A 20,969-nucleotide genomic window follows, 5' to 3' on the forward strand; every position below is an offset into this window, starting at 1 on the left:
TGGTTACTAAAAGGGTGATTTTGATGCATTGGAAGTCCGCTTTACCACCCACTTTTCATAAATGGTTGGTTGAAATGGTTGCTGCTCTCAAGCTTGAAAAGATTAGATTCTCTAAGATTGACGCTTATAAAAATTTTGATAAAATTTGGGGCTCCTTCCTCACTTATCTCTTTAAGAGTTGAAATTTATGTTATTTGTTTTTCACTCCATGTTTAATATTTTTCTAAGTCTGTGGTTTTGTTTTAGGTGTGTATCTTTCACTGTATCTGGTGCATGTTTTGGTATATGTTGTTGTTGTTGTTTTTTTATATATATATATATATATATATATATATATATATATATATATATATATATATATATATATATATATATATATATATATATATATATATACAGTTTGTGGGATTCTGGTTTTTGTATCTTCAAAAAATGGTTTGAAAATCTGTCAAAAAAAAAAAAAAAAAAAAGTCATGCTCTTCCTGGTAAAAGAAGATGGAGAATTAATTTCACCATCTATGGGTATGTTTGTTACACTATTTGGACTTTGGGCTATGTACTGAAGCAAATATGCCTAACTCCTAAACTTTAAAAGTGTCATTAGACTTGAGTTTGCATTTTTTATTGGTCTAGTATTTATGTTTATTTATTTATTTAAAAAAAATCCAATTTATCTGTTCAGACAAATAGGTTAATAACTATAATAATTCTGATTAAGGTGTATTCTACTATAAAATAAATGCCATAGGGAATTGCGCGTTTTAATTAAGCTGTGTTTGGTTTTAAAAGCAGGAAAAAGAAGAAAATTACATAAATTTAAAAAGCAACCAGGTTTAAAGGAGCTCAGATGTCACACATCTTTTCAGGAAAGTGTATTCCATAGAATAATAATAATAAAAAAAAAAGTTCTTTTAACAATAAAAATTCACAAATCATGAAGGGAATGGACATTAAAGTGTAACCAATTGTTAACAAAAGTAACCATTCTGCATGACTACAGTTAACACAATAAGGGGCCTGGACTCAGAGAAAGAGAGACAAACATGAACAAGCCAGTCAGTAGTAGTCACAGTTGTCACAAACAGGTTTCAGAGATTGTGTTTGAGGAAATTAGTCTAAAATTATAATTCGTTGTTTACATGCTATTAATCAAATGTTCCTTATCTTGTTCATTCATTGCAAAATATTTAATCAAACAGTTGATCATTTAAAGTATAAACTACTGCTGACAAATTGTAGAATTACAGATGTTGCTTTAAAAAACACTTGAAAATACTGTATATAATTGGTTTAGAATGTAGTGAACATGACAAATAAACACGGCCCATTAGTGGGACTTGTGGTACGGCAAACTGACAGATCTGACAGGAAAGAAATTCATAACGCACAATGGACAATATCAGTACCATATCTGACTCAGCACTCAGACTAAATAAACATTGATATCAGAAAATCTAGCCGCGATATGACACATCTACACAGTGAAAGTACACAGTGAACATGAGGCGTTTCTACTGTTACTGTCTGCACTCAAACCATATTTTTAGTATTGAATGTAAAGAATGGCATTAGTGTAAAAATGTTAGTGCATCTTCAATATGTAGAAAGTAGCACATGAGTGAGCATGGGCGAAATCGTCAAACTTTACAAGTGGGAATGCAAATATGAGATAGACAGAAGGGTACAAGACATTTCATACATCTATAAAGGGTTTGCACATTTAAGCCATATCACTCACAGTACAGTATTTCCCATTTAACAACAAAGCAAGGCTTATGTTTTTAGGGCATGTAGCGGGTATGTTAAAGATCTAGATTTGGGAGACTTTTCCTCTCCGTCACAACCCGTAGAGCAGATTGGTAACTGCGTGTCAGCGAGTGGTGTAAAAGCTTTATACGCATTTCTGCTATTTGCTACTGAAGGAATAATAATTATTCCAGGATCCTATTTCTGTTGTGCTCTTTCTACTTACAAGCAATCCCATTATATATATATATATATAAAAAGTCTAGTAATCCTTACAAACTTCTGTACATTTATAAACCTAAGTAAACCTACTTTTACTGACATCAGCATGTTACTTAGATGTTTGATTGTCTTTTAGTTACACCTCCAAAAAACTGAAGTACTCTGTTGTAAGATAAAGGCTGGTAAGTATTATTAGTTTAAAGACAAATACACTGGTTTCTAGATCTATACATGGGTTGGTTTTGTAACTAGGATTGTACCTACAATTACAATGAGAGATGTTAGGGCATCTGATAAGATTTTTAACATTTCTCATAAATTATGTACAACACTATTCCCTCAGTTTTCCTACTTTCTAAAGAAGCCTTTTTCAACTCATTTAGATTAAACCTACAATACGGCAAAGTTCTGTACACCAAAATGATGTAAATGACCATCAAAATCTTCTTCAGACCAATTTGCTTTTAAACATCTTTCTAGGCCTCAACCTGAAGCATGAACATGTACAACAAAACTGTGTGTAGTGTGAAAAGTCTCTCTCTTAGTTCATAATCTTTGGTTGGTTTCTTGGTGCAAGCCAATGAGCTCCCAGCTTCAGGAACTCAGGAATAGAAGATAAAGGCACAGTTACTTATAGTGCTCTGCACTGAAATAGAACACATGCGCTCATACAAATTTGTACTGTAGCTACATTATCCTATGTGTGTCTCCTTAGTGTTAATATGCAGCAGGACACAAGGATGGCAGCTGTTGAAGAGTCAAATTAAGGGAAGCATCAACTTCTGAAGCTGACATTCCTTGTTAATAACTCCTAACAAACTTGGCCCTTAACAACTTGTCACCAGTCCTAGTGAGCTACAAGGTAGTGTTCACTATAATGCATCAAATTAAATTGGTATTCTAATTGCTTAAGCCTTCACAAGCACTGCCTGCTCGGATTAATCCGACCCTAAGGCCTAAGTTATGTCTTTATGTAGTCGTGTACATTTCTTTTATCCTGTTCACATCTTACAGGACTTCTGCACAAGAATGTACACTGCATGTTGAAATGCAAAGCTACAGGTTAAGTAATCCCTTTACACATTTGGTAATATTTTATCCTGTTTGATATTTTTTTTGTAGAATAAAAAGAGAGAAAGAAATAGGAGTGCATCTTCAATTTTAGAACAGTGTAAAATGTCACTGCCACCTGTAAAATGTAAGATGAAAAAAAAAAAAAAAAAAAAAAAATCAAGACCAAGTTTCATTAAACGCTCAATAACTTGGAAGGGGTTTAAATTTAAATCACACAACCAGTGTTTACCAAGTCTAGTGTTGTAACAGAACCCTAGGGTTTTTTCCTTCCTTTTGATGAAGTAAATATAGCTCTTCAGTAGTTAATATAATCTTTAGATTGATTAAAAGTCAAAAAGTGGTTATGGTGCAGGAGGTGAAGTTTGAGTTTAGAAACAGAGCACTGCTTCCACAGTAGTAGTGAAACAGGCAGCTGCAAAACGTTCCAGGTCATAAAAAGTTTTAAGTCAGAAAGTAATCGCTTCACACAGAAAGAGACAGTTCAAACTTCAAAATCATCCAAAACCACTTCTAAGTAAAAGAGGAACACTCCAACACCGAGTTCTCACTTTACCAAAGATGATACCATTGTTTCCAGTGATCACACAACTAGTGTAAAATCATCAGTGTTGACTTTGCAGGGCATCTTTTGATTTAGTTTTTTCCAAAAACCTCAGCTCAAGCCAACAGCAGTGTTTAGAGTATTTGGAGACAAGTCTGGTATTTTCAAATACTTGCTTAGAAGCATTAAGTGTGCAGAGCTGCAGGCCGCATGCTGCAAATTGTCTGTACTTTGCATGCCGCAAATAGTCCGTACTTTGAGATAACCAAATGGTCCTGGTGGAATGGATGTCACAAATGCACTCATCTCATGCGGTTTTGCCTCATGAGGGGCACAATACAAGAAGGAGGACCAGATTTAGAAAGAAATGGATGTTTAAGCAGCTCCTGGGCTGTGGCCCTCTGAGCAGGGTCCCGAACAAGCATCCTGTCCAAGAAGCCCTTGAGAATCGGTGAGACCTGATGGAGTCAAATGTGATTGATGAGAAATCATACCATAAAATAATTTTAAATGCATTTACTTCATAAGTATTTTAAACAAGAAATAGAAGAATGTTGAAGGACTTACCTTGTGAAGGTTCTTTAGCTTGGGCGGCAAATTGTCTCGAATCATCTTCATTGCTTTGAGTGGAGGTTCGTTGAAATATGGAGGCTCTCCATCGACCATTTCAATTACCATAATGCCAAGAGACCAAATGTCCACCTGCGAACAAAAAGGTAATTTTCAGGATCCCTTTAAATGCACCAACTTTTAATTTACATCAGATATTAGTCAGAGTGCAGTGAGATTGAATGCAAAGAAAGGCTCAACATAATGGTTAAAGACTAAACATGTTTAAGTGTGGCATGACAGGAAAGTAAAAATGGAGTCTCACCTCTGGTCCATACGGCAGTCTTGAGATGAGCTCAGGTGCCATCCAATAAGGAGTTCCAACCAACGATTTTCTTCGCTGCACCTCTTTTGAAACTTGTGCACAGAAGCCAAAGTCAGACAGCTTTATCTGAAGATGTTAAAAAAAGGACCATGTTTATAAAAACATCTGATGAGAATAAAACATCAAATAATGCTGTACAAATAATGTCCACACACTGAAATTTTACAGAGGTCATTTCCTGTCAAGCTTTTATCTTGATGCAACACCATTCAATGTTGTCAAGTTGGCAACTACAATCTGAGCCAATACTATTGTTGCATTTCACTTTTTTTGGTTCACATTGAGCAAAAAGTAATTTGTCCGGAACATTAGCGTATTAGCAGATACATAGATTCTCAGCTTTTAAAAGAATAATAATACGGACAGTGCTTTTCAGGCTATTTTAAAGAATGATGTAATGTGATTTATTAAGTACACAGAAATAATTTTAAAGCTAATTAAATTTGTTAAACTCCTTGCACTACATGGCTGGCTAAACACAAGAGGGTTAATGACCCCACGATGGCTGGCCAACATGACATGAGGAAATGAAACATGAAAAAAAAATGCAAACACTCAAAGCTTTGCTGAGAAACATCTGATGATTGCTGAGAACAAAAAAAAAAAAAAGAAAAAAAAAAAAAAAAAAAAAAACACTTCCTCTTACAGCAACCACAAAATGAAACCTTCTCCCTGTGTAACACATTAGTGCTTGTTTTAGGGGCACTGTCAGTGCCTAAAACTCTCCACACTCTACTACATGGTGATTTTGCCCTAGGTCAACATACACTTATTTTTTTGTTCTCACACATAGCATCAAGCTTATTAAAACAAAGTGTTGCTAAAAGGAGTTTAAACCACAACAGACAACAGGTCATACAGGACAGGTAACGGTAGTAATGGTTTTTAAAACCATTTTAAACAAATTCCCAAATCTGTGTTTGGAATACCTGCTCTGTGGCACATTTGAATATTTTCCCATCATACCCACATTAACCCAGCTTATTAACTGACTCTGGTGTATTGAAAACACAACAAAATAAAATACGCAAAACACGAGGGGTACACCATTATCAAAACATTAAACCTGTTCTTTAAGCCAAGTGGTATGACTTCTCTTAAACTGAAAAACACTCACTCTGCCATCATGAGTAAGTAAAATAGAGTCACTCTTGATGTCTCTGTGGATGACACCCTGAGCATGCAACACTGACAGGGCTTTAAGGACAGACAGGCACACAGTGGCAATCTGCTCTTCATTCATTCTGAAACACAAACAACACACATATATCTATAAAGTCTGATTCGGTTGTGAAAACAAGTTAATGACTAGACTACAAACCTGCCCTCTAGTGGTGGACACTAAATTAAATTATGTCTAAATTAAATTATTATGATGATTAAAGAAGTTCGGTGGAGGCTTGGATTGCGAGTACCTTGGTCAAAGAATTTCCTTACAGGGAAATTTGCTTTAATAAACAAGTGTTTTGATTTACAGTGAAACCACTGATTGCAAGTAACACGGTTTGTGAGTGTTGTGCAAGACGAGCAAGGATTTTTAAGAAATTTTGACTTAAAAAACAGTCTTGGTTTACGAGTGCCGAGTATCATGCATCACACATGCGCTTCTTGTTTTGATGCCGAGCGTCACATAATCATTGCATTGAGGCAATGGTTTCTCTCTCTCTTGCACTGCAGAATTGTGGGTAATCATCTTCCCCTGCTGGGTCTTAGTGCTCGTCTCTTACTGGTATAAATCAACATCCGCGCACGCGTGTACTGTTTACTATAGTCTGTTTACACTATATGTGCGCGTAAAACATCTTTTATTTTTGTGTTTTTAAGCGCTTGTGTACAGCGCTATATTCACAAATACACAAACACAGCGTGCATAAACGGAAACACTTATCTGTCTGGATTTTTTTTTTTTTTAGATAAAGCGCAGGTTAATTTTTTTTCCTTTATATTTTTTCTAGTAATTATTTGTATATATAAATTTTTGGGGGGCTGTAGAACAAATAATTAGAGATTCCATTATTTCTTATGGGAAAATTCACTTTAATTTACAAGTGTTTTGAAATATGAGCCCACATCCAGAACGAAATGTGCTTGTAATCCAAGGTTCCACTGTACAAGTATTTTGATCTACAAGTACGCTTCCAGAACGAATTATGCTCACAATCCAAGGGTCAACTGTAATGTTACGTGCCAACATGAGATGAAACACCGGTTGTTGAACGCAACAGTACGATGTGAGTAATCTACTTTAAACAGAGAGCGTATTTGGTTGACAATAAAAAAAGTACATTCAAAAAACTTTATTAACCCCAGAGGGAAACTGCTTAAAGGAAAGTATAATAAAAAGTAAAAACACATGAAAATTCCGAGAGCAACCGCATGCCATCATTTACATCCAAGTGTAAAAGAAGGTTGTTTACAGTAAGATACTTAATCTTACAAAAAAAAAAATTCTGCCACTAGTAAGTTAGGCAGAGAATTCTGCCGAACAGACAGACATGTACGTGGGCTTCAACCTCTTCACCCGTCAATAACAGGTTCTTACACTAGTACACCATAAACAGTAGTCAGATCCATTACATTAATATGGTAAAATAATTATTCATTTAGCAACTGTTGCACATTTATTTAATTCTACTCATTCACATAATCAGTGAGTGTTAAGAGAAGTTTGCGAGGAATAAGAAATAACCAAACCTTGTATGTGTGACTATATCAGTGAGTGCGCCACCTTCAAGGAACTCCATGACAACCCAGAGCTCATCACCAACTAAGTAACTGTTGTACATGTCCACAACATTCTCATGGTGATAGTCTCGCATGATCACCACCTTAAATAAATAAATAAATAAATAAAAAACCTTTCTAGATATATAATTAAAATATTAATAAAATAGGACAATAAATTAATTAATTTACGAAATTTACAACTGTGTGTATGCTGTTTTTAACCTGAAAAAGTTAGCGATAGTCACAACAAAATTTACCTCATTAAACAGCAGCTCTCGTCGCTGTTGTTTGCGCAGATCCATCTTTTTCACAGCCACCAGTTTGCCTGTACTCTTAACTGTTGCAATACACACAATACCGGTGGAACCCTCGCCAATTTTGATGTAGTGGTCCAGGTAGGTGCGAGGGTCACCAGGATCCACCACCATCTGAAGAGCCGCACGAAACTGCTCGTGAGAGACACGCTGGGGTTGCTGGGGTGGTCCAGGCGGAGCAGCAGGTCGGGACACTGGCGGAAATGGTTGACTCTGGGGGGGATCTGGACCCAATGCAGGATGAGAAGCATGATGCTGCTGAGAGGAGACCTTACCCCCAGTGTTCCCACTTCGGCCCGACCCACTGGATGGGCCATTCGGGGGAGGGTCTTGAGTCCTGCTTGGCTTCAGGTCCTACAATGAAAAAAAAGTATAAGATTAAGATTTAATTATTGGTCACATGCACCTTACAGCGAAGTGATTTTTTTTTTGCATACCCCAGGAAGCTGGGGTCAGAGCACAGGGTCAGCAAGGATATAGCGCTTCTGAAGCACATAGGGTTAAGGACCTTGCTCAAGGGCTCAACAGTGGAAGCTTGGGTGTTTTGGGGCTACCGCCGTTCTATTTCTAAGCATAGACATATCCTAATGATTTCCTGCATTATGCTCTGCTGGGATTTGAACCCATTCTCCTGCTTATTAGACAAACCATAACCACAGTGTCAAAAATAAATAAGAGAAAAAAGCAACAAAAAAACAAAAAAAACTTCAGTGTGAATTTTCTCAGCTGCTCCTAGTCATTGTTTTCTGGCCTGTACTCACCTGACTGCTGGGGTTTCTTGCTGAATCACTTTCAGCACGAGGATAAGTGTTAAAACCCCGGTTTTGCTGTGCCGTCTTTATAGACCCCTCTGCAACAGGCAGGTTGGGGGTTCGAACATTTGGTCCAGAGAGAGGTCTCTTGTCCCGTGGGGACTGTGGGCTTTCGTCCTGACTTGTGTAGCTGGATTTTGGTCTTTTGTCATTGGCCGCTTCCCTCCACACCACTGGATTGTGGTGGTCTCGATCCTTGTCTCTCTCTCTCTGAGGCGGTGCATGAGGCTCAGTGGGTCGTTCTTGTTCTTTGTGTTTGCCTGTCTCCTGGCCACGAGGTTGCATTGGTTTCCCGTCTTCTGGATAGGCTCGAGCTGGTCTCTGGGAATTGGGGCGAGTTTTCTCTCTAAGGACACAAATAAAGGAAAAAGCATCAGCCAACTAAAATAAAAGAGCACAAACACAGCACAGCATAAAACAAGCTCTACCTGTCTCTGGTCTCGCCTGCGATCTCATGTTGCCGGTGAGAGTGCTCCCCATTCTCCTGCATGCCAGAGGGGCCTAAGTCACTGCGAGGCTGTATGGGAGGACTGCCCCGTCGAAGTGAGTTTGAACGGATCACCGACATGGTTTCAAACTCATCCAGGAGCCACGTCAGAGAGCCGTCAACGCCTATCTTACTGCCTCGCACTATGGTCTAAAAAACAGACATTGGACCAAAAAAAAAGAGCAAAGGTCAACAAAGCAGACACTATTTAATTACCCTAAAAACATCTGTTGCCTTTTAGCACTGACAAAAAACAAAACAAAAAAAAAACAACAAATTGCCATCTGTACCACAAAGAACTGTGTATTATACATATCTAACACACGTCCTGCCGGATAAACAAAAAAAAAAAAAAAAAAAAAAAAAAAAAGATTTTAAGCACTGTTAATGGTCAAGTTCTGCTCTCAGAAATTCATGCAGTAACTGATCATTAAGAATTAACATTCACGCATGCCACAAACATACCATAAGTGTTTCTGAGCATCTCTTAACAATTAGTTTCTCTGAACAGATAAGTGACAATTACTAAGAAAAGTGGAAAGTAATCAGATACAATAATATTTTAATCATGCAGTTGTTGCAAAGCAAAACAATTATATGGAAATACTTATTCCACCCAGAAACTAACCTTGCGAGGCTCCACAGTGGTGATGACTGTTGCATCGATGAAGGGCTTGGGCCTTTTGGCAGTGTCTTCGATGAGACTCTGCCATTGGCGAGGAAGCCCAACAAACTTCTGCTCCTGCTCATCAAAGTCAGTGTGCACACGGTGCTCAAAGTTGGAGGGAGCTGAGATCTGAATGCGCTGCTTTTTCTTCTTGCTGAACATGGCTGCAGCAGAGCATCAGAACTAGAAGGGAGAAAAGCATGACCATAAGTACACATGATCCTGTGTTCTACACACGAAAAAGGCCCTAAAATGCCATACCAAACACAGGAAATCAAGTCAAATGATTTAAAGGTCTGTTAGAAAACTGTGTATGCAAAGGTTAACAATAATGTGCTGTATTTTACTTGTTTCCTTTTGGGCTAATTTGTAGCCTATATAAGCCATAATTAGAAGCAGAATAACAAACACCTTACACACAGAGTAACAGAATGGATAAAGCCAAAATTAGCTCCAAAACACATGTACAGTAGTTTACATCAATATATAAATAAAAGACTCCATGTTCATTAGTGCTCACTGAATTCCTTAAAAATGTCAATTCAGAATTAACACACTTAAATTATTTAGAATTTTGTAGCAAACAAATGTACAAAACAAAGTTATTTACAAAACTGGTTTTGCATTTTGAGTTTATGGTAGTTGCTGCAATACTGCCACCTACTGACCTGGAATGTGGAGCAGTCGAAAAAAATATTCTTGCTTGTTTACAATGTAAAAATGTAAAACTCAAGTTACAGTAAGCATTAGTAATTTTTAATCGAATCAAAAAATTAAATAAATATATTGCCCAAATATCTCATTTAAATGAATCGACAGGCTATAATTGAGTTATATCCAATACTGCTATTAACTAAAATCAATCGAACTGCTAAATTTTATTCATGTATAAACCCTGTCTAACAAAGTATTTATTTCTAAATTTACAATTCAGTGATTTAAATCTGAATTCTTTTGTGTTTTTATTTATTAAGTTTATTGAAATAAACATAGGAACATTTGCAGCCAAAGATACACATTCAAATACAGACTAAATAGCGTAGAGTGTCTTTATACAGTAACAAACTCTTTCTTCTGTTTCTGTTTCAATAAAGCACAAACTCTTCCAGTAGGAATGAGACACTCCCTAAAGTCAAACACACTTATGTCTTGTAGAGTTTGATGGAACCCCCGCCCCTCATCCCGGCCAGTTAGGCCTGGGAAACTCACTGTTTATTGGTTTGCGTCTGTATTGAATCTTTTTTTCAAAAGTGCAGCAGCTTTTGAAGTGAAATCAGATGGTTTGTAAATATGTCAGGAAGCACATGAGCTCAGCATGAATGTATTACTAGGGTTGATGACATGCTTTTTTTCCCCACCAAGAAGTGTATTTTTAAAATACCACAGAAGGTCAACTAAAAAGATTACAGGAAATGTTGTGCAAAAGCTGCCATAATAATGTATTAAACTTAACATGCATATGGGATGTGTGGAACAAAAATTACATTTACATTGGGCATCATAGTGACTGTAGTTTATTTTTTTCTGCAAAACCTGATAACCATCCTACTTCATCACCGGAAAAGAACCACTAATATTTAATTGGTGCGCCATTCTGAACACAGTGAACATGGTAACACAACAGTGACACTTTAGTGTGCATTTGTATGAAATTTGAACCCTGTAAATATTTACTGATCACTTCATCAGACATTATACATGCCTACCTTGTTGTTCCAGCCTTGTACATATACAGACTACAGAACAGGCCGTACTATTTAACCTTTAGCCCTAATCACAATGACAACCAACAATACAGTACACAACTATATACAGTGAAACCTCGGATTGCGAGTGTTCCGCAAGATAGTACTTAGTTTACGAGTACCGAGTACCACGTATTAGCTTCATGTTTTGACGCAGAGTGTCACATGATCACAACTGGGCCAACATTTTTCTCTATCTTGCGCTGCAGAATTGTATGCGTGTGTGTGTGTGTGTGTGAACAGCGCGCATGTAAAGCAAAAGCAAGTCTCATTAGGGAGGTTAAAGATCAATTTTCTCTCTGCATCAGCCTGCTCTTTGCGTCCGTGTTCGCACGCGTCATTGGACACCGTGCGGGTCAAGTGTTCTCCGCTTCCGGAACAAATTATGCTCGTAATCTAAGGTTCCAGTGTAATGGTTTTTCAGTAGCTTTTGAGTAACACCAGCCCTTAACTTAACTGAGCTGCCTTGAAGTCTCGCCTTCGTGCTCTATGATTGAATCCAGCTGCACTTTAAACCATTTAAACCAAGATATTTTTGGGTTACCTGCTGTTTACTGTTTTTTAAAATGCTTAACATCTTATAATCACACACACATCACATTTCTCAAAAGGTCAGACCCCTGTTCCCCCTTTTCACACATATGTAGTCTCACCCCTGTCACTACCTCTATTCCTGTATTGAAGGCGAGTCAACACTGATCCCTATTTCAGACTTCAACCCTTCTATATGAAATGCAAAGGCGCAACAATGACAGAATGTTCCTGCACTGAACTGAGTGCGTAAATAGGTCTTTCTTGTCATTTTCTTTGCTGAACAGAAAAAAGGGTGGTGAATTGGATATGACGAAACTAGGGAAATATAAAATATAATATTAAAAATATATATAAATAAATAAATAAAAAGAACCTATTAGAGACAAAGGAACAATCCAGCTATTAACACTATGGTGAAATATAGGATGCATTTTTTCATAGTGCTAAATTTTTTTTAACAAATAAGCATCAAGGTGGCACGGTGGTGTAGTGGTTAGCACTGTCGCCTTGCACCTCCTTGCATGGAGTTTGCATGTTCTCTGTGTGCTTGGTGGGTTTCTCCGGGTACTCCGGTTTCCTCTCAGTCCAAAGATATGCAGGTTAGACTAAATGGGGTTCCCAAAAAATTGCCCGTAGTGTGTAAATGAGTGAGTGTGTGTATAGATTTGCACCCTATCCAAGGTGTACCCCGCCTCATGCCCCAAGTCTCCAGGTCCCCGCGACCCTGAATACAGGATAAAGCGGTATAGAAGATAAGTGACTCTAAGGCTACGTTTACACTGTCAAGTAAATGTGACCCAATTCCGATTTTTTGCTCATATGTGACACATATCGGATATGTTCCATGTCCGTGTGAACAGGAAAAAAAATGCATGCATTCCGATATTTCATGATCGGTTTCAGGCCTCCTTCATATGTGGAAATAAATCAGATATGTGCTAATGTGATTGTCGTTCAAACAGACAGATCGGATTTTCTGAGTCGTCGTGTTCTGTACGTCATTAAAACTGCGACTTCTTCGCGGTTTAATGACGCAATGTTATTCTCTGGTGGAAGCGCGTGTGGAATTATAACATCACAGGTGACATGTAAAAAGAAAAGCACCCAGCACCCCCCCCCGCCCCTTTTTTAATGCTTAATGGGATAAATAACATTAAGAAATCATTATTTGGTGAATGAAGCATATGCGCAGGCTGCAATTATGCAGTTTTTTTTCTCCTCGTCTGTTTTAAAAACATGGTGACGTTTCGTAAACTTTGCATATATCGCAGAGCGTCATCATACTTTACCTTCATCTATTCTGGCTAGTTTGTAGCGCAAAAACCTCCCTTTAAGTATGCGCAATGTTTCAGGTGACGTGGCAAGTGTACACTTGAAAGAACGTGTAAACAGACGGTCAAAAAAAAATCTGATATAGGCAACAACTCAGAATTGGGCATCGAGACCTGCAGTGTAAACGTAGCCTTAATAGCGTAGATAAACATGCACATTTATGTACTATGTCACAGCATATAAAATCTAAGCACCTTAAAACTAGGTACAATGGAACCTTGGATTACGAGCATAACTCGTTCTGGAAGTGGGCTCGTATTCCAAAACACTCATAAACCAAATTTTATTTTCCAATAAGAAATAATGGAAACTCAAATTATTAGTTCCACGGCCCCAAAAAATAAATACATAAAAAAATTAATACAAAATATTAAGTAAAATAAGTAAAAACAAAACAAATTAACCTGCACTTTACCTTAAAAAAAATTGTTGGCATGGTGTCAAATTACGCGCACACAGGCTAAGGAAGAAAATGGATTTTTAACCTTCTAATGAGTCTTTCTTTTGCTTTACATGCGCGCACACACGTGGGTTATAAGAATCAGTATGTACATGCTGTAAACACAAAATAAAATATTTTTTACACACATGGTCACAGTGATATACTACAACATTCGTGCACGCGTGTACTGTTTACTATACCAGTAAGAGAGACGATTACTCACAATTCCACAGCACAAGAGAGAAAAAAAACGTTGGCTAAGTTGTGATCATGTGATGCTCGGCGTCAAAACAAAAAGCACATGCGTGATACATGATACTCAGTGCTTAAATTTATAAAATTTATTAAAAAAATCTTTGCTTGTCTTGCGAAACACCCGCAAACCGCGTTACTCACAATCCAAGGTTTCACTGTATTCCAAAGCCCATCATTATAAACAAACAGGTTGTTATAAAAATATTAAAACCCCACTGAAAAAACCCACAAGCCTAATATTGTAAAAGTCTAATACGTCAAGACTTTAGCAGGAGATCCTTTAAGTTCTGCAAGTTGTGGTGGTCTGCCAGCACATCCCACATGACCGAATGAATTGACATCTGGGGAATATGGAGGCTAATTCCTAAACAGTTTTGCAGCCTGGCAGGAGTCACAGCCAGATGGTATTTGCCAAGTAGCATATACATGAATCACTTAAGGTTTCAAAGCAGAGCAATGCCCAGAGCATCACATGAACTTGCCTTTTTCCTGCATCGCATCCTTTTGCCATCTCCTTTACAGGTCAACAACAGACACACACCAGATCATTGTGAGTAACGTGGTTTGCGGGTGTTTCGCAAGACAAGCAAAGATTTTTTATTTTTTTTTATTTTGACGAGCAACGAGCAAGTCTTGGTTTACAAGCACCGAGTATCATGTATCAAGCATGCGCTTTTTGTTTTGACGCCGAGCGTCACGTGATCACAACTGAGCCAACGGCTTTTCTCCCTCTTGTGCTGTGGAATTGTGAGTAATCGTCTCTCTTACTGGTATAGTAAACAGTACACGCATGCACCAGACCAAACACATGATGTTACCATGATGACACCTTTCTAGCCCTCACAACTTTTTTCAGTTTAGCATGTAACAGTATTTGTATAACAGTATCTCTTCCATTAGACAAGGTAGGCTTGCCTTTACGTCCCAAGTGCTTCCATTAAACACAGGTGTCCCTAACCCGGTTGCCTGTTCATTGGTTGCCCTAATGTTCCATATAATTTTTCACAGCTTATTTGGTTATATTTGATGTTGATTCTACATTAAGTGCCAAAAGTCCCAAAACATATGGGATAATAACATTTGACAATTACCTTTTCGAATGCTTTTAACATAAGAACGCCATACTGAAAGCATTATCATGGCCAGATTAATAAGAACACACTCAGAGTGCAATTACTGTCAAACTCCACAAGCTCATGAGTGGGAGAGACAGACAATTGTGTCCTAAAAAATAATCATGCAAAGAATGCTTGGTAAATAAAATTATATTTTGTCAACTGGTATGGTACCTTTTGTACCACTCTGTGTTTTTATTTATTTTTACATAAGGAATAACATTTTAGACCTGAAAATAATATTCCGTAGCTGTGCTTGCAGCTATGAAATGATTCCTCGCAATTTGGTGAGAGACGAAATCAACATAGTCAGGGCTTACTGAAGTGTACCTTTAACATACTGCAGGAAGATGAAAACACTATGTTTAAGGTACAAAGCTGACACTACTAAAGAATCAGGAATGTATGAAACTTATTTTGATGTGTTTTATTAACAGCAGCAGAAATCAAACAAAGATTTAAGTGGGGCTGTGCAATTAATCAAATTTCGATTTCGGGTCTCAACAATCACAAAAATGGTTTTTATTCACTAATTAATTTTTCACTAATTTAATTATTATTCACTTTAAAAAAAGTTATTTTGACCTGCGTTCTGACGCGCGCACATCCGCACTTTCGCCCTTCCGGAAGCCCGAACTCTCACTCTATTCGGTCACCAAAAAAGTTGCGTATGTGGTATCTAATCACATTTAAAAATCAGGTCAAGTGAAGATGGCAGAAAAAGAGCAGCCACAGAAGTCTTTGGTCAACAAAAGAGGTAGAAGCAATTCTGTTGTTTGGGAACAGTTTGGATTCATTAAAGCGGACGTGGATCCAAAACATTAGGTGCAAGATTTGCTACGCGATTGTGTCGGCACCGGTAGGTAACATCACAAATCTTTTTAACCATTTAAAATTTAAACACAGACCGACATATGACCAACTAATAAAGAAACAGAAAGAACAACGAACAACCCCCACAACATAGTCTGGAACACAGTCATCCATTAAAGACATGCTCTTCAGTGCAACTCCGTATCCATCCAGCTCAGAAAGGCATAAAAAAAAATAACAGATGCCGTTGCATACTTTTTAGCCGAAGACATGTGCCCTATTAGCACGGTTGAGAACGAAGGATTCATGAAAATGATAAATACTTTTGACAAGCGTTATGCTTTTGCTTTGACACCATTAATAATAATTTATAATTGATTTATTATTTTATTTAATATTCATATTTTATTTATTACTTGTTTTCAAAAGATTGTGGAAGTGCACTACATTGTTGATCTTGTTTGCCTTTATCTGTTTTATCTGTCTTAATCTTACTGTTCTGTTCAATAAATGCAACATATTTCCAAAGTCATTTAATCGTGAAAAATAATCGTGATTTCAATCATGACCAAAATAATCGTGATTATGATTTTTTCCATAATCAAGCAGCCCTAAATTTAAGACACAACATCTAAAGGAGTCTTTTTAATGCAAGAAAAATATCTTAAGAGACTGCACATTCGAAACGAGCATCTGTTTATGCACTTAGTATGCCAGGAATGTATGCAGCGCCCAGTACAGATTTCATCCATCTAAATTGTCTAACACGCTGTCCCTCAAAGTTCAGGATGTGAGCTACCGTAAAATAATCGAAAAAGCATTACAATAACTTGACTACAGAAAAATATAACAAACTAAAAAAAAAGAATAATTTACTGATTACATTTCGAAAAAACTCCAGAAAACCTGGATGCTTTTTACTGGATTAGAAAAGTAAAAAAACAAAATGGCAACATTTTGTTTTTAAATGGTCGCTATAAGCAGCATGTATACTAAGGCTTCATAAATAATCTTTAAATCCTAGTAACAATACATACACAAAAAAAAAGCATGACCAGCTCAGCCCTTAATGGTTTCAGGTTTTACTGACTATTCTGACCTCACCATGGTATCACCAATAAGAATAAAATCCTAAAAAAAAAAAAAAAAAAAAATTCATTACACCATGTCAAATTAAAATGACAGAAATCACCACACGGATTTATTCTAAGGTCTAACTATTTTAATATTAAACGCAGATCAAGCGCCAATTTTTGACGCACATGCGAGCCAATTTACCCTTTATTAAAGTAATTATATCTTTTTAATACTAAATTTCCCATTTAAAGACAAATTTAATTGGAATAATCTTTGACTTGTGTCTTAAGTTCCTTTCAGTTTTGCTTTTAAACTTCAGGTTCCTCTATAACCACGTTGTGCCATTACTTTTTAGACCTCTTCAAACAGAAAGTAATTGCAAATTTGCATCTTCTAACTTTAACTCTAATTTTGTTTTATAGCAACATCACCCTAAATGTTTAGCATAACGCCATTTGTTTAAGCACAGGAGCTAAATCTGAAGCCTACACATGATTATGCGCCCTCATTTTTGTTAGATAACGTCGTGTGCCAACAGAGCTGAGCTGCTAAAATCCTACTAGCAGCTTTTATGGTAGAATGCGATTATTGTGTTTGGTCAACCATTTCATTTGATTTTTAATAGTTCTCTTACATGACATGAGCATTACTAGGCTAATGATAGGATATTCAGGTGCTTACATAAACATACACAAATTTCAGCCAGATCAGAATGCAGATTTCAGTGCCTCACAAATTTTTTAGAAATATCTGTCCTCTGGTTCTCTAAAACAGACGTAAGAAGCATCACCCTCCTCTCTGCATGTGAAAAATTATTTCCCGACTGAAAAAATTCATCAAGAATGCAAGCCAGAATGCTTTAGTAATACCAATCAAACTGATCTTAGTAGTAACGCATTATTAGGTAGTAAGTAAATTAGTTGTGCTTTGTATTTACTTACATTGATGTATACTTTAAACTGTAAAAAAATTTTTCAATAAAAATACATTCTTTAATGTAATCCACCATTTTTTGTGGATCTTTTTTTAAATATTTGTAAAGCATCGGTTCAGGCAAAGTTTAGGTGCCGTTACCACTTTAAAAAGTATCAAAACAATACCCATAAATAAATAATTTTGGTCCACTTCAACCACTAAAGAGAACATCATATAATAATAATAATAAAAAAAAAAAAAAAATAATAATAATATATATATAATAAATATAAATAAATTATAATAAATAGTAATTATAACACGCAAAAGTAATGTTTACACCAGATCTAGAGACTTTTTTTTTTACATTAGGCACAATTGATTCATACCATGCCTAGGAACGATTGCTCCTCCCCTCCCCACTGGCCAGCATTCGCATTATTTTTCCTATCTGTTCTCGGATAGGCTTGCATGGTGGACAGGCTTGCTCAGTCTTCAATAAGGCAGGTGGCAGTGTGTAACATGTATTTGGTTTGTGAGCCCCTATTAAACACAAGAGAAGAAGGGATCTAGGAGGTTAACCTTAGCGTTATATTATTGTTATTTTGGAAAAAATGTTAAGAGCCATGCTCTCCCTATTTTATCAGCTATGGCTATGAAGATCAAAAGAAGAGATCGGTGCTATGCGCACACAGCTTTCAAAAGCGACTGATGACACTGCATCTAAACAGCAATCTACATCCATGCACAGGTACAATCGGCTTCCATATCTGATTTGATCCATGCCCGAGTATGCCGTATCTTTCTCGAGACTACCTTTTCCAGCAAAGATGCGTACAGTTCCTGAGTGTAAAACAAACCTGACTTTGGAGTCAAATATTTAGAAACAATCCCAGGGACCTAATGTAAAAACGCTGAGGTTTAATTAATTTTCTACAAAAGCAGCTTTGAAAGTAGAGCTGGCTATAATGCAAATTACATCATTTGGCAGATGCCCTTATCCAGAGTGAATTACATTTATCTCATTATGCATACGAGCAGGGGAGGGTTGAGGGCCTCTCTCTAGGCCCAAACTGTGGCACTTGGAAGTAATAGACTTTAAACCCATGTCCAATGTCTACCAAGCAGAGTCACTCCTGTCCCCGCACTTGTATTAATACTTGTTTCTACAGTAATGACACTTTGTTATGGTGGACACCCACATGATCCCACACTACCAGAAGAGTTATTCCCAACACTGGCCCTTGAGTTTTGTGTCAGCTCCCAGCACATTTGTTTTAGTCAATCAGCTTATTAATCTCATTTTCTTTAAAGCGAGTGTACAAGAACACTAAAATGTGCACAACAAGGGGTCCGACCCAGGACCAGGGTTAGGAACCACTGTACCAGGAAAACACTTTAACAACATGCTGCTATTTGAAAGTTTGCTATTACTTGAAATTTTTTACAAGTAACTGTTAATTTTATCTCTTGACTGCAAGTGTGTTGTAATGATCAGCCATTTTTTTTGACATTGTAACAAGAGGATGACCAGTTGCTATTTTTTTTTTTTTATTAAAAAGAAGAAGAAAAGACTGGTGATGGAAAACAAACTTGTTAAATAGAACACGAAAAAAAAAGTTTAAAAAATGATCTATTCTTCATTAATACATTAAATACAAATAAACAAAAGCTAATTTTAAACAGTGCGCCCTTGTTTGGTGGAGTTATATTCCTTACCTGATAGTGTCCAAGGGTATAGCGTTATAAGAGTAATATCAAAGTCGTAATAGGTTTAAAAGTGACAAGTCATAAACTAGTGACAACATAGTAATTAACTATACATTAAACAATTGAGAAAGTTCAGATTACAGATTTCTAACTTTATATATCATGTTATACCTTTACAACTGATAAACCAAGATAAACCTACACTGATATAACAAACATAATTCAGACTGACACTTTCTTTAGCTAAATACAAATAATATAGCAACAAGTAAAACTTCAGACTTGTTTAGTTATTTTCTTACGATAACAAAACTTTATAAAACAGTGAAAACCTTATATTAATCATAAAGGGTCTGAGCTAACCAAGAAGCTTAGCTAGTTAAGACGAACACAGGTGACTAGCTAGAAAGAAGGGTGTCGATATATAATGTAAAACTGTGACAATACTAACTAAAACACATTAACTTTTCATAAAACAATGAATCTGCTTATGTTTTAGAAAAATTAAGTTGAAAACTAAAACATTCTTCTAACAAATCCGCTTTTAACGTTACGATTTTTAAAATGAATATGCTAGGCTAACTGACTCTGCCATGCATGTAAGCGACTAGTTAGCTCACTAGCTAGCTGCTCCTTTAGCTAACCATTAGCTTCCCGAATCACCGAAACTCAAGTCTTTAGTATAAAACTTTTGTCGAAAAAAATGCACAAAAGTTATCAGAACTCAGACGTTACCTGGTGTATAATGTCAATTCCGTCAAGCATTCAACTCCATAAACTCCACAGAGCGCCTTGTTTAACTGGGAGACGATTATAAAGTTTAGTACAACTGGCTAAATGCGCTTATCGAAAGTCAACCCCCTCGGCAACAGTACCTCCCCCGCGCCATGTTGGAAACTGGAACAACATCCGGGCACCATCGTGACTCCACAGCACCCACTAATGGCGACCCAACTGGCTCGTCATTCGGTTCTGTTACGTAAAATTTGATCATTGATTTATATGTTTTACCGTCAATTAAACGTTTATGTCGTTAAAGTATCAAAATATGTAAAATGTGCTTTACAGTTGCCTTAGAGTTGCTGTTGTGGTTCAGTAACCTATTTTTCCCATGAGAGGTTGCACATGAGGCTCAAGATGACCTCTTAAGGTTGCAGCATTGCAAAATGATTGCAGTTACTGTAGGGACTCCTTTTACTGAAAATCTAAAGTTAAAAGGCCCAATTCATGATCACAGTACACTAGTCTACAGCTATAAGAGTAAAACTATGTTTATTTCTCTATATAATATTGTCCTGCATCAAGTAAAGAGAACAACTAAGATTAGAAACTACTAAAATTAGAACTAAAAAATGCATTATTAAAACTATAATAATGAAAAAAAAAAACCGGCTATGTTTAATAAGGGCCACTTATCAGTGAGGTTAATCGAAAAACAGGCATCAATTTGTGAGGGAGTATAAAGAATAGATTGTTAAGCATTGGAAAAAAAGTAATGTGATAATTC

The 20,969-nt window shown here is 36.7% G+C and overlaps 1 protein-coding gene across 1 annotated transcript; it reads right to left on the bottom strand.

Annotated features, from left to right (window-relative positions):
* Nucleotides 1-857: 857 nt before the first annotated feature.
* pak4 (p21 protein (Cdc42/Rac)-activated kinase 4) lies at nucleotides 858-20,338 on the bottom strand. Its single transcript, XM_053507505.1, has 10 exons — nucleotides 20,198-20,338; nucleotides 9,486-9,707; nucleotides 8,799-9,007; nucleotides 8,320-8,716; nucleotides 7,502-7,912; nucleotides 7,212-7,345; nucleotides 5,635-5,761; nucleotides 4,458-4,583; nucleotides 4,151-4,285; nucleotides 858-4,041 (listed from the first exon to the last, which is right to left on the bottom strand). Exons 2-10 carry the CDS (start codon nucleotides 9,684-9,686, stop codon nucleotides 3,886-3,888), a joined length of 1,896 nt encoding a protein of 631 aa, XP_053363480.1. The 5' UTR covers nucleotides 9,687-9,707; nucleotides 20,198-20,338; the 3' UTR covers nucleotides 858-3,885.
* Nucleotides 20,339-20,969: the final 631 nt, after the last annotated feature.

This window comes from Clarias gariepinus, chromosome 11 (genome assembly GCF_024256425.1).
Source record: "Clarias gariepinus isolate MV-2021 ecotype Netherlands chromosome 11, CGAR_prim_01v2, whole genome shotgun sequence".
Lineage (NCBI taxonomy): Eukaryota > Metazoa > Chordata > Actinopteri > Siluriformes > Clariidae > Clarias > Clarias gariepinus.